Source organism: Mauremys mutica, chromosome 21 (assembly GCF_020497125.1).
Source record: "Mauremys mutica isolate MM-2020 ecotype Southern chromosome 21, ASM2049712v1, whole genome shotgun sequence".
NCBI lineage: Eukaryota > Metazoa > Chordata > Testudines > Geoemydidae > Mauremys > Mauremys mutica.
This window is the reverse complement of record NC_059092.1, coordinates 6316730-6329731: the sequence shown is the minus strand read 5'-3', so window position 1 is coordinate 6329731 and position 13002 is coordinate 6316730. Positions and strand designations below refer to the sequence as shown.

General features: G+C 38.5%; 2 protein-coding genes across 8 annotated transcripts in view; one reads left to right on the top strand and one right to left on the bottom strand.

Moving 5' to 3' along the window:
• CALML6 (calmodulin like 6) overlaps positions 1 to 13002 on the top strand; it is a 178455-nt gene that overhangs the window by 30022 nt on the left and 135431 nt on the right. The window lies entirely within an intron of this gene.
• Positions 7511 to 13002, bottom strand: part of GNB1 (G protein subunit beta 1) — an 80932-nt gene continuing 75440 nt past the window's right edge. Inside the window, exons 10-11 of the mRNA XM_044995875.1 lie at positions 9711 to 9822; positions 7511 to 9248 (exon numbers count right to left, since the gene is read on the bottom strand). Coding sequence (XP_044851810.1) covers positions 9716 to 9822 — 107 coding nt within the window. The 3' untranslated portion in view covers positions 7511 to 9248; positions 9711 to 9715. The remainder of the gene's footprint in view (positions 9249 to 9710; positions 9823 to 13002) is intronic.

The window sequence follows — 13002 nt, the reverse complement described above, 5'->3', positions numbered from 1 at the left end:
ACTGTAAGCTGGGTAGTTTTACACTGTGTGCACACGTGGAGTCTAAGATAGGCGTAAGTCATCAAAAAATGAACATGCTCACCTATGTCATTTAGAAAGTACAGTTCACAGTAGATGTGTGGCAGGTTTCCGGATATATAGTTTCTGTACATTGTGTCGTTTCCTGTAATATAATTGTGCTAGAAAATACATGCAACTTCTGATATTATCCGATTTAAATGTAATCAGTGCTGGTAAGATAAAAGATGCTCTACTGTAGTTCAGTGCAAGACAGTTTCAAAAGAGCCCAGGATATCAGAGTTCAAAGGAGACCTTCACCAATAGTGTCAAATCTTCTAGATTTCTGATATATTAAGCACCTTGGAGACAGCAATATTAAAGGAGGCAAAAACCATCAGCAGCTCCTATAAGTTTGTGATGGGTGAACACTAACAGTTTGATTTTAAATCCGTAACTTCAGGCAATTCTTCTAATCATATTCACAGATGGGTCTACAAAACTGGGCTGGGTTAGTATTGTGGATAGCAGACCCTATCAGAAGGAGAAGTATGTGAAAATGAAGATGGTTAACCATAATATTTCAGACCTCAAAAAGAGCGTTGGGCACAGGTTGAAGGTGGAAGCATATATATCATATCATATGAAGTGCATAGTAAACAGTCTATGTACCCATTTCATTTTGATGTCTATTGAAACTCTTGTACCGCACCTATTACCATGGTTTTCTGATATCTGACAGGTGCTAATGTACAAATAGCACAGGTTTGGAGCTGTAGTAACCTAAAAGGGCAGGCAGTCTAAAAGCACTTTAAATCTAGAAAGGGAACAAGAAAAGATTTCTAAGAGAAGTGGAAAACTGGCACCAGATCAAGAGACCATACCCAAGTTTACACTAATATTACACTTAGAACCTGGTTTTCAGTTTGCTTTATGTCATCTCCCAGACTAAATCAATTATTCTGGAAAGAGATTAAGGAACTGTGGTGAAAATAGACGCAAGTTTAAATACAAAAATACATGATTCCATATTATGTGGTATGACTCACACCTAAACACCAGCTACTACGGGCAACAGTTCTTTGCTGTGTCCTTGTTTTGTTAGCAATGAATTTGAGTCCTTATTTTTCAAGAGGAACAGCAAAGCCAAAAACTGAAAAGTTTAAAAAGAGCATATTATCATCTATTAAAGGACTCAAGATTTAAGTTCAAACTTGTGAAAAATATCTACATTTCTGCATCCTATATATACAGTGCAACATAGTGTTATAGAGTAAACATGAATATCTACTGTGAGAAAATCCATCCAAGCTGTTAGAAAAAAACCTGATTCTTATCTGAGAAGGAGCTCAGCCCTAAAAGTCAGAAATCATTTCTCAAAGATATTTAAAATAAATGTCTGCCTAAATGGGGTTTCTACACCACTTTGTGAGGATTACCTACATACAAGACTTAGGAGAGGCTCCCAATATGATATGAAAAGTAACCCATTGATAGCAGATTCAACACAGAAGTGGGGGGGGGTAAAGGAAGGAGTGGGAGCCTGGGGTTAGAAGACTGTCAAAGCTACAATAAAGAAGTGGGAGGAAGAAGGGAAATGCAAGCAGAACAGAGACGAATGTGACCATCTCTAGTACCATTTACTCACTTTTTGATGAGAAAAAATGTTTTTGGCTGAAAATTCTCCTGGAAATTAGCCTTGGTTGACATTTTCTAGTTTTGATGAAAATTGGATGAAAAGGTGATGTTTCAATTTTGAAAAATTCTATTTTTGTCCCACCATAAAACCCCCAAAGTCCCTGAAAAATTTCAAACAATGAAAAGTTCTCTTTTGATTGAAGAGTTTCCCCTCCATAAAAATATATAGCATTTTCAACTAGCTATGGTAAAAGATGAGGGAAAAAATGTTTTGTTCCTCTTGAAAAATACACCCAAGTCCTGCATGTGGGTTGCCATCCATCATGGGTTTCCAATGAAACAATCACTCTAGCCTTGTTCTTATGGTTTATACCACAAGATGGAGTTGCACCCTTGTGTACAGAGGGTCAGAAGAACTTTGTAAGTGTTTCCATTTTACACCATTGAGGGAGTCATCTAATGAGCTGGATAGTGCATCCTCTTCAATAGACATTTTATTTTCTCCCTTGCACACTGTGCCATTTAAAAGTTGTTACATCAAACAAACTTTTCATTCTCTACTTCCAGCACACCAGGTGATCACCTCTCAGGGTCAATTATGTCAAGCAGCACTAATCTAAAGCAAATGGCTTATGAATAATTAAGGAAAAGAGCCTCCCTTTGTTCTAAATTATGGCAAAATTCACTTGGGTGTAAGCCTGCAAGTAGTTGAAGAGAGACACTGCTCAGGGCTTGCATTTCAGAGGGAGATTTTTACCAGGGGAAGAGTGGTTTTATATCAAACACTTTTAGAAAATGTGAATGGGAGGGAGAGCTATTCTCCACACACACACACCCCTGTGCAAGTGGACTATTGTGTAATGTTATGTATTTGTGTACATACACACAAACTACACCTAAATATTTTCAAGGAATTTCAGTGAGTGAGGCTGACATCTGATTACGGCAGCCCAGATTGAGGCTAAGCACAACTAGTGATTTTGGGTGCCCAAGCTACGATACATTACAAGGGACCTAATTTTTCAGAAGACGGGTGCCCAGCACTTTCAGAAAAATCAGTTATTAATTTGGGTCCCCAGACCACTTTTGAAAATCTTGGCCTTGGTTTGACTAGAGAACAAGTACAATAGTGGTAAGCAGCAGCTCAAGCTTCTCCACTCCTGTTAAAGTGAGACTCCGTTCTGACCCACAGAACAACGTCCAGATAAGAAGGGAGTTTAGTCTCCATGTCCATTTTCTCCTTGGCACCTTTGCCAAGATTGCCAACAAGTTGGTGAATTACTATCAATAGCAGCAATGTATTTTCTGATGGGGACAGCAGACTTCTGGGAATTGGATTGTGACCAAACTCATTTCCCTGTAGCAGGCAGTAACCGTGGATGGTCACAACTGACCCAAATGCTAGAGATCTGGAAATGAAAGGCTTCATATCCTGTTACCACTCCAATCCTCCAACCTTGAGTCCTATCAGATTATGACCACTCTCACCTGTGAAACAATCCTTATTGGTTTAACCAGTGTTTAAACCAGCCAGAACTTTAAACAAAAACAAATAAAAAACCCACATGCATCTTAGCTTTTCAACTGTCCAGTTTGCTCTGGTGTCCAGTGGAGCTGAGCTCTCTCACTTGTCCTGGGGCACATGAATATGGTATTTTTCCTGCTTAATTACTAAAATGGTATTTGACTTTTTTTGGTGACTTAATATCAGAAGTGGTGTAATAGTTAAAAAAAAAAAAAAGTAAGTAAGCTCCTAAACTAAAATCCATATTCCCCAAATGAGAAGTGGGTAAACTCAATTTACCCAAGTTTATCTTTGATTACACTAGTGGCTATCAGAATAACTTAATATTATGCTGCAGGCATGTTTCCTTTAAGAAAGGGCCCAATGCCTGTCACAGCCTTTGCTAAGCAGAGAAACCAAGTAGCCCTCTTTAGTGGGTGTGGTGCTGGCAGCCAAAGATAGGGCAGAATCTGATGGTCTGATATCAGAATGCCAGGGATCTGCCAATCACATGCAGCCTGGTAAAGCAACATGCTACCCCACCTCCCACCAGGCACCAGGGGAATTGTGGATTGTCTGAACATCTGTTCCCGAGGAGCTGGCTTACCTTCATCAGTAAAGCCTAACAATGCCTTGTCACATCAGAATAAATTACACAACAGAATTATTAAGGCTTTGGGTTTGTTTTAATTCAAGTGAAATACACTTGCTCAGAGTCAGTTTTGATTTACTGCTAAAATAGTTTTAACTAGAGAGATCAACAATTTTGGGATGCTCTGTGTACTTTTACAGAGAGATTTAGGAGAGGAATGCATGAGGCGAGTTGAGTGTGGTACCTTTGGAACCGTCTAAAAATCTCCAGGCTCACTGGAACAGAATAAATTTAACAGATAAATGAAATGTTTTTACTGTTAGCATTATCTTCAGGTGATTAGGTGCTCCAGCATTTCAGCTACAAACTGCCTTTATCAGCTACCTTATGGGTGACTAAGAATAGAGAGACACTAAGCTGGAGACCTTCAACCCCCTAACACACTATATTCTATACAGGCTCTGTACAAGCACTGTTTGGTTAGGGAACTATTCACCCTTCTCCGTGCAGAGCAGTAAAGAATGGTTGTTGGGGGGCATTTGGACCTTATTTCAGTGATGTGAGGCTTATTACAAACTAATCAATTTCATCCAGCCCATTAGGCTGGACTAATGTTTAGATCTTGATTAATCATATGAAACAGAGGGGAGGAAAACAATCAAAGTGCTGTAAGATAGAAGTTATCAGTCACTTGGACTGTTTTTTTCCCATCCTATCTCCTCCCAACCCCAAACCAGAAAAACGCAGGAAACTATTGATGTTACCTATCTTAAGAACAGCACAGAATCCTTCTGTAAATCTTACAGATCATAATGCAATACATAGATTTGCATTTCAAACAGTTACTCAAAATTCAGTCAGGGTTTTGCAATTTAGTGGTTCTGTGTTATTCACTGTGCAAGCTCCTGGAAACAAGGGCCATACTGTTTCTATCTTGTACAGCACAGAGCACTTTACATCAGGTTGACAGTTGATATTTAGTGAATCTAGACTGTGGTTTAACTATGCACGGAACTTAGGATGCCACATTCTGCTCCACTGCTTAGATTTCAGCATGACAGTAGGACAGCTAAACTACTTGGCAAAGGGATATTTTCTCAATTATTTCTCTCAATTTCAGGAGTAGTTGCTTTCTTGTAGAGTTAAATCGTTTAAAAAGGCACTTGCATGGGGCATGGAGAAGACAATGTGAAGCAGCATTTAGGCAAACAGAACCATTGACTTTCCCTCTAGTATTGTGTTCCCTATGCCATTATTGCAGGTAACTGATTTGAACAGCCCTACTTCTGCAGACCAGCTTGAGCTTGTTATGAAGTAAAGGCCCTATTTTTAGGTCAGGGTTTGATTAGAGCCCAGAGAAAACAGCTGCAGTGTCATCATGCCTTCTTTGTGATATCAGTGTAGGATAAAGAAAGAGGAAGGGATGTTACAGATGCAACCTCTGTTTGAATCCAGATCCAAGCTTAGTCCAACCTTGAGGATGTTCAAATGTGAGGGGCTTGGCCCACTACAGAGATGAGGACGAGCTATACAAGAGCTAAGTATTAGTTTCAAGTGGCACATTATTCTCCTCCCCTCCCCCAAGTTATAGAATTCCGAACAAATATATTTGCTAAATAGGAGGAAATGGCTATGCTATGAAACATGAAACATTTAAGCATACATCTATTTTTTCAAGTAAAAGTTTGGAAAGGAAGATCGTCTGTTATATTTGTTACATCTTAGAGGGATCTAAAAATATGTTGAGATTTCCGATAAAGATACTGTGTGTTCACTAACCTCCTGACACTGGGAGTTAGTGAGTCTTGGCAGATATCCCCTTGCCTGCAAAGGGGTTCCCAGCAGCTGCTAGAAGCAAAAAGTGAACATATGTAGGAGCATGGTAAGGTACATTTGGGCACATGGTGAGGAAGAATGATTGAATTGGTTCCATTATAGACAAACTCACAACTGAAACATCTGCTGCAATAAGAAAATATATCAAGGAAATGAAAAGTAGCTGCAGAATCACTTGGAACTACTGAGATATTTGGAATTAAATTTAAAGCATTTCTGGCCATAAGATAATTTTAAAGTGCTCTAGGTTTGGTTGTTTTAAACATAAGGAAGCGCTTCTTCATACAACTTACAGTCAGCGTATGGACTTGCTGCTAGGGGATGTTGTGAAGGCCAAAAGTATAACTAGGTTCAAAATAGAAGGACAAGTTCATGGAGGAAAGGTCCACCATGCTCTCGAATGTGGCTAAACATCTGACTGCCAGAAGCTGAGACTGGATGACCAGGGCGGATCCCACAGTAATTGCCCTATTCTGTTAATTCCTCTGAAGTATCTGGCACTTGACACTGTTGGAGACAGGCTACTGGGCTAGATGGACCATTGGTTTGATCCATTATGGCCATTCTTACTTTCTTATGTAATGTTCACAGGCACAGAAGCTCACACTAAGGATACAATTTAACAATAGTTACAGAACCATCATCTTTTCCACATGTGCAGCTTTTTTTGGGAAAAAAGCAAACAAAAAACCCTCAAAACTTATTTTGGGCTGAAACATACACTGTTTGGTCTCAGCCCAAGCAATGTTTTGGCTGAGTGGGAGCAGATGAAAGATTTGAGGAAAATCTAGTCAGCTGTTTGAGTCAGAAAAGAGAAGAAACACCCTTTTTCCATTTAAAAAAATAGCTATGACTTACATTTTGTGCACTGATCATTCAAAACCAACTGTTAAAAAATTTTTTTTTTAAATAACCCCAATATTCATCAGGATATAAATTTTTTATTTTTTTTTAAACAAATGTGAAGGGAAAAGTTTCCCACAGCTTTGGTAGGTACAAAATATATTTTATATATATAGAAATTCAGCCAGGATTTTTTTTATTTTTTCCTGCTGAGCCTTATATTGATACCTACCTACCTACCCATCTTAATGCCAAACACAGAAATTCAACAGTGTAACTAATAAACAAACCTAGTAGGCCAGATCCTCAGCTGGGGTAAGTTCATAGGGCACTCTACTGAAGTTGAGGAAAGGTACACACTAAGCAATTTTTAAAAAAGTTATTAAACTTGACTGTTTCCAACCTCAGGAGTTGTATATTTAGATAAATGCAGCATCTTCCACACAAGAATGCTTTGGCCATGAAATCCAAATGATCCATGTGCCATTGTGACCTTCACTTGGGAATCTGTGCATAGACAGCTCCCAGCATTTTTTGATTAAGCTCTTGACTGGTTCTCACAATCAAATGGATAAATGTCTGTCTTAAATATTTAACAATGCAGAAAAATATGTCTGCAGCTGCTGAGCTCCAGATACTTAATATGTCCTTAGTAAACCCTATGTTAGTACATATTTCACATTCCACGTGGTGGCTAGACACTAATGGTAACTGTACAAACACTAGTGTTTCTGTTAGCATCCACACAGCTCAAAGATTGTGAAACAGTTTAAGTCAGCTCTGCACATTTGTCATTCTACAACACTCAAGAAGAATCCATTAGTGTGTATGCTACTTAATCAGACATGCAATTTTTCCAAGCATCTTGCATACCAGCTTATACCTGGTTTGCCAATTAGTACTGTGTGCAATAGGGTGGATAAATCAAACCACTTGAAAATGCTGAACTTAATCTAAAAGATCCATCAGAAGCGGCCACAGCACAGACTCCAATTTTTCTGATGGGCTTGTTTGAATTCACCACTCATGATCTGTTAGGTTAGGGAGTTTTGTTCTTTAGGCAAAGCAATAAGCTGGAGAACAAATCAGTCAGACCAAACTCATGTCAAACTGCTTTATTACATCTTAAATAACAGTACATTTTAATATAGTATCTATCTTGCATCCAGCTTTCTTGAAGTACACTGACTTTAAAATTAAATACAAAAAGGTGAAGAGGGATACAGGGTGCGGAGAAAGCTCTACAGAGTAGTTTCATGAAAGAGAGAGGGAATTCATCTTTTTTATGCCAAATCCAGGCCTAACGCACAATTACAGCACATTTTTGTACAGAATGTTGCAGAAAAACAGAATGGAGAAAGCCACTACTGCTGCTAGGGAGGCGCATTTCTGGATATAGTGAAGATAGGAGAATTTAAGAGAACAATCTGCTGTCCAAACGCTGCTGCTTTTAACATTTTATTTGAAAAGAAAGCCAGGAAAACCTGTTCATTACAAAAATGATTCTAATCAGATGCAAAGAACTCATTTTACAAGAGGAACTGGCTGTGAAGAATTAATTTATAAAGAAGATGGTCTGGGTTCCCCCACCCCCACCCCCAGAATCTTTGACAGCGATCGTTTGAACAGGCTGTTTCTTTAAAAACAAAACAAAACAAAACAAAAGAAAAAGAAAAAAGTGACTTCTCACGCTACTCCAAAAACGTGCATAGCTTTGTACTTGAAGTCTTCATAGATTTATGCACAGAGTAGCAACAATAAATGAATACAGCGGCAATGGTTACAGTTTTTAAACAGGTTATTTCTTTAAAGAAAAAAAACATCGAAGGACTTAGTTCAATATGCACTTTTTAGCATTTCTACAGCATGCGATTCTAAGAGTAAACCCACCCAATATGGCAAACAATCAAAAAAAATTTGTTTAACTTAGAAAGTTTAAGATCATTATTTTCAAAACATTGATTTGTACATCATTTCATACACAAAGAATTGACTTAATACCCAAGCGCAGGACAGGTCTCTTTTGAAAAACAGAGATTCCTGGTTGTTGAGACTATGGGGTAGTGTTAGGGTATATAAACTGCCCTTCCAAGTGGGGACAAAGAAAAAAAAAATTTTTAATCAGTGGGTTTGGGGGTGGGTGGGTGGGTAGGAATTGAGGATTTGCATTTGTTACCCCTAAAAGATGAAAGGTTTTTTAAACAAGCATTCAATACCATGTACAGCATGTGCTTGGTTACCTTACTTCTTAACATTATTCTATAGATGCCATGTTTTGTGCAACAATTATTTGTGATACTAGACAAAAATAAAAAAAAGTAGGGACTAAATTTACAGCATTAACAACCCCAGACACACTGGGCTAGGACTCCCTTGTTTTACTCAGTTATTGACCGTAAATAAATGTATTTAAAAAGGAAATGTGAAAAAAAAATTAAATCCTTCTACAAATGTGACTTGAAAATTTGAAACGGTGAGAGATAAAACAAAGTTCTCAACTTTAATTTGAAAACTACGGTGAAGTTAAGTTGGTTTCACAATTATGCTCAAGTTTACTTTCTGGTCATGCTTTTATGATAGTGTTTCTTTTTTAAATTCTCAAGACAAAAAATGGTCCCAAAAGGAATGCACAATTTCATTTGCTTACAACTACAGAAATTCTTCTTTGAAAAGTAATTGTGCTCTTCATTTCAGCAACAGGAGGCGGTAAAAGATCTTGCCCTTTGAAGTTTTGAGGAGAATGGGGGTCCAAGTTAGTATGGTTGGATTGGATATGCTATCATTTTAGTTTTCAACCGCTGGAAATGTCTTCCAGTCACGGTGGAGTCCGTCGCTTGTCTGACACACAAAAAGTTTTGTTAAAACTTACGTTTTGACACTAACATTAAGTTCTAAACTGGTTGAACTAACTTCTGTGTCTGGTATAACCGTTTATACTCCCACACCCTCTACTATATCATCCCACACTAACATTTACATCCATTATTTTTATTTCACCATTTTCAAAAGTTTTAATAATATTTATCAGCCCAGATGTGAAAGCCATTCACCCACCCCTTACCATGATAATGAAAAAAGTCAATGATACTTATAAAAAAGTTACTTCCCCTAGGCAGTAGAATTTTATAAGGCTGAATTAAACTGTAAGAAGTTAATCTTATTTCTAGTGGTTTTACTTTTCTAAACTGAACTGGAAATTTATAGCATAAAAACAGTTGCAATGTACATTTGAAATTACAAAAAATAATGAGATTATAAGGTAATTAAGAATGTTTTTCCCCACCCCGCCCAAATACCTACAGACTTCAGTTCCAGATCTTGAGGAAGCTATCCCATGATCCTGTTGCTACTGCCATACCATCGTCAGTCACACCTAAGCAACTGACACGGTTATCGTGGCCAGCAAGGACACCTAGTAATTAAACAAAATACACATGCATATTACGGAGTCTCGATGAATACATACTTCATTACAAGCAATGCAATGATATGGGCTCGTGTGTTTGTATTGGATACTCTAGTGATCAGAAGACTGGAACATTAACTTGGTTTAATATTTACACAAGTCTGATTTTGATAGTTTTCTTTACCTCCAGCTTTTGGCACTATTCCCTTGGAAATGACTGAACTAGTCAGTGAGGGACTCCCAGATGCAGAATATGACAACATGAAGTGTGTTAGCCACAAGATTTTCACTTGATAGGAATAATCTTCAATAATCATAAGTCAATTACAAAGTCATCACCAGCTTATCAAAATACTTCTGACAGCACACCCCAAGCAATTTTGAATTCTATATTTATTAGTGCATTGCTGCTAAATTCAATTACTTCCCCTTCTACAGTACTATAGGCCAATTCATCTTGTAAAAAACCCTAGACTATAAAAAAAACGCCGAGTTAGGCTGGATCATTTTAAACACATTTAATCTTGCTTGAGCCCTAGACCTCCTCTTAGGCTTACAAGCACACATATTATGAAAAGGCAAACAAAGACTGGCCACCTACCTTCATTAGATTTGCTTGCCACTATGGAAGATGCTTCCATTCAACCAATGTGTCATTTTGAGAAATTAGACTCAGATTAAGGTCAGAAGGGACCATTATGATCGTCTAGTCTGACCGCCTGAACAATGCAGGCCACAGAATCTCACCCATCCACTCCTGTAATAAACCTCTAATGTATGTCTGAGCTACTGAAGTCCTCAAATCATGGTTTAAAGACTTCAAGGTGCAGAGAATCCTCCAGCAAGTGACCCATGCCCCACGCTGCAGTGTAAGGCGAAAAAACCCTCAGGGCCTCTGCCAATCTGCCCTGGAGGAAAATTCCTTCCTGCCCCCAAATATGGGGATCAGCTAAACCCTGAGCATGTGGGCAAGACTCACCAGCCAGACACCCAGGAAAGAATTCTCTGTAGTAACTCAAATCCCACCCCATCTAACATCCCATCACAGGCCACTGGGCATATTTACCACTAATAGTCAAAGATCAATTAATTGCCAAAATTAGGCTATCCTATCATACCACCCCTTCCATAAAGTTATCAAGCTTAGTCTTGAAGCCAGACATGTCTTTTGCCCCCACTGCTCCCCTTCGAAGGCTGTTCCGGAGCTTCACTCCTGACGGTTAGTAATCTTCATCTAATTTCAAGTCTAAACTTCCTGATGGCCAGTTTATATCTATTTGTTCTTGTGTCCAGATTGGTACTGAGCTTAAATAATTCCTCTCCCCCCATGGTATTTATCCCTCTGATATATCTATAGCGAGCAACTGTATCTCCCCTCAGCCTTCTTTTGGTTAGGCTAAACAAGCCAAGCTCTTTGAGTCTCCTTTCATAAGACAGGTTTTCCATTCCTCGGATCATCCTAGTAGCCCTTCTCTGTACCTGTTCCAGTTTGAATTCATCCTTCTTAAACATGGGAGACCAGAACTGCACACAGTATTCCAGATGATGTCTCACCAGTGACTTGTATAAATGGTACTAACACCTCCTTATCTCTACTGGAAATACCTCGCCTGATGCATCTCAAGACCACATTAGCTTTTTTTACCACCATATCACATTGGCAGCTCATAGTCATCCTGTGATCAACCAATACTCCGAGGGCCTTCTCCTCCTGTTACTTCCAACTGATGAGTCCCCAGCTTATAACAAAAATTCTTGTTATTAATCCCTAAATGCATGACCTTGCACTTTTCACTATTAAATTTCATCCTGTTACTATTACTCCAGTTTACAAGGTCTTCCTGTATGATATTCCGGTCTTACTTTGGGTCATCTGCAAACTTTATTAGCACACTCCCACTTTGTGTGTCAGTAATAAAAAGATTAAATAAGATTCGTCCGAAAACCGATCCCTGAGGAACTCCACTAGTAACCTCCTTCCAGCCTGACAGTTCACCTTTCAGTATGACCCGTTGTAGTCTCCCCTTTAACCAGTTCCTTTTCCACCTTTCAATTTTCATATTGATCCCCATCTTTTCCAATTTAAGTAATAATTCCCTATGTGGAACTGTATCAAATGCCTTACTGAAATGGAGGTAAATTAGATCCACTGCATTTCCTTTGTCTAAAAAATCTGTTACCTTCTCAAAGAAGGAGATCAGGTTGGTTTAGCATGATCTACCTTTTGTAAAACCATGTTGTATTTTGTCCCAATTACCATTGACTTCAATGTCCTTAACTACATTCTCCTTCAAAAAAATTTCTAAGACCATGCATATTACAGATGTCAAACTAACAGGCCTGTAGTTACCGGACGGATCACATTTTTTCCTTTCTTAAAAATAGGAACTATGTTAGCAATTCTCCAGTCATATGGTAAAACCCCTGAGTTTACAGATTCATTAAAAATTCTTGCTAATGGGCTTGCAATTTCATGTGCCAGTTCCTTTAATATTCTTGGATGAAGATTCTTGGATGAAGTTTAGTCCCATTAAGCTGTTCGAGTTTGGCTTCTACCTCGGATGTGGTAATATCTACCTCCATATCCTCATTCCCATTTGTCATCCTGCCCTTATCCCTAAGTTCCTCATTAGCCTCATTAAAGACTGAGGCAAAGTATTTGTTTAGATATTGGGCCATGCCTAGATTATCCTTAACTGCCACTCCATCCTCAGTGTTTAGCTGTCCCACTTCTTTTTTTGTTTTCTTCTTATTTATACAGCTATAGAACCTTTTATTATTGGTTTTAATTCCCTTTGCAAGGTCCAACTCTACATGGCTTTTGGCCTTTCTCACTTTATCCTTACATGTTCTGACCTCAATAAGGTAGCTTTCCCTTGCTGATCCCTCCCATCTTCCACTCTTTGTAGGCTCTCTGCTTTTTCCTAATCACCTCTCTGAGATGCTTGCTCATCCAGCTTGGTCTATAACTCCTGCCTATGAATTTTTTCCCCCTTTCTTGGGATGCAGGCTTCTGATAGTTTCTGCAACTTTGACCTGAAGTAATTCCAGGCCTCCTCCACCTTTAGATCCACAAGTTCTTCAGTCCAATCCACTTCCCTAACTAATTTCCTTAATTTTTTTAAGTTAGCCCTTTTGAAATCGAACTCCTAGTCACAGATCTATTTTTGTTTATCTTTCCATTTA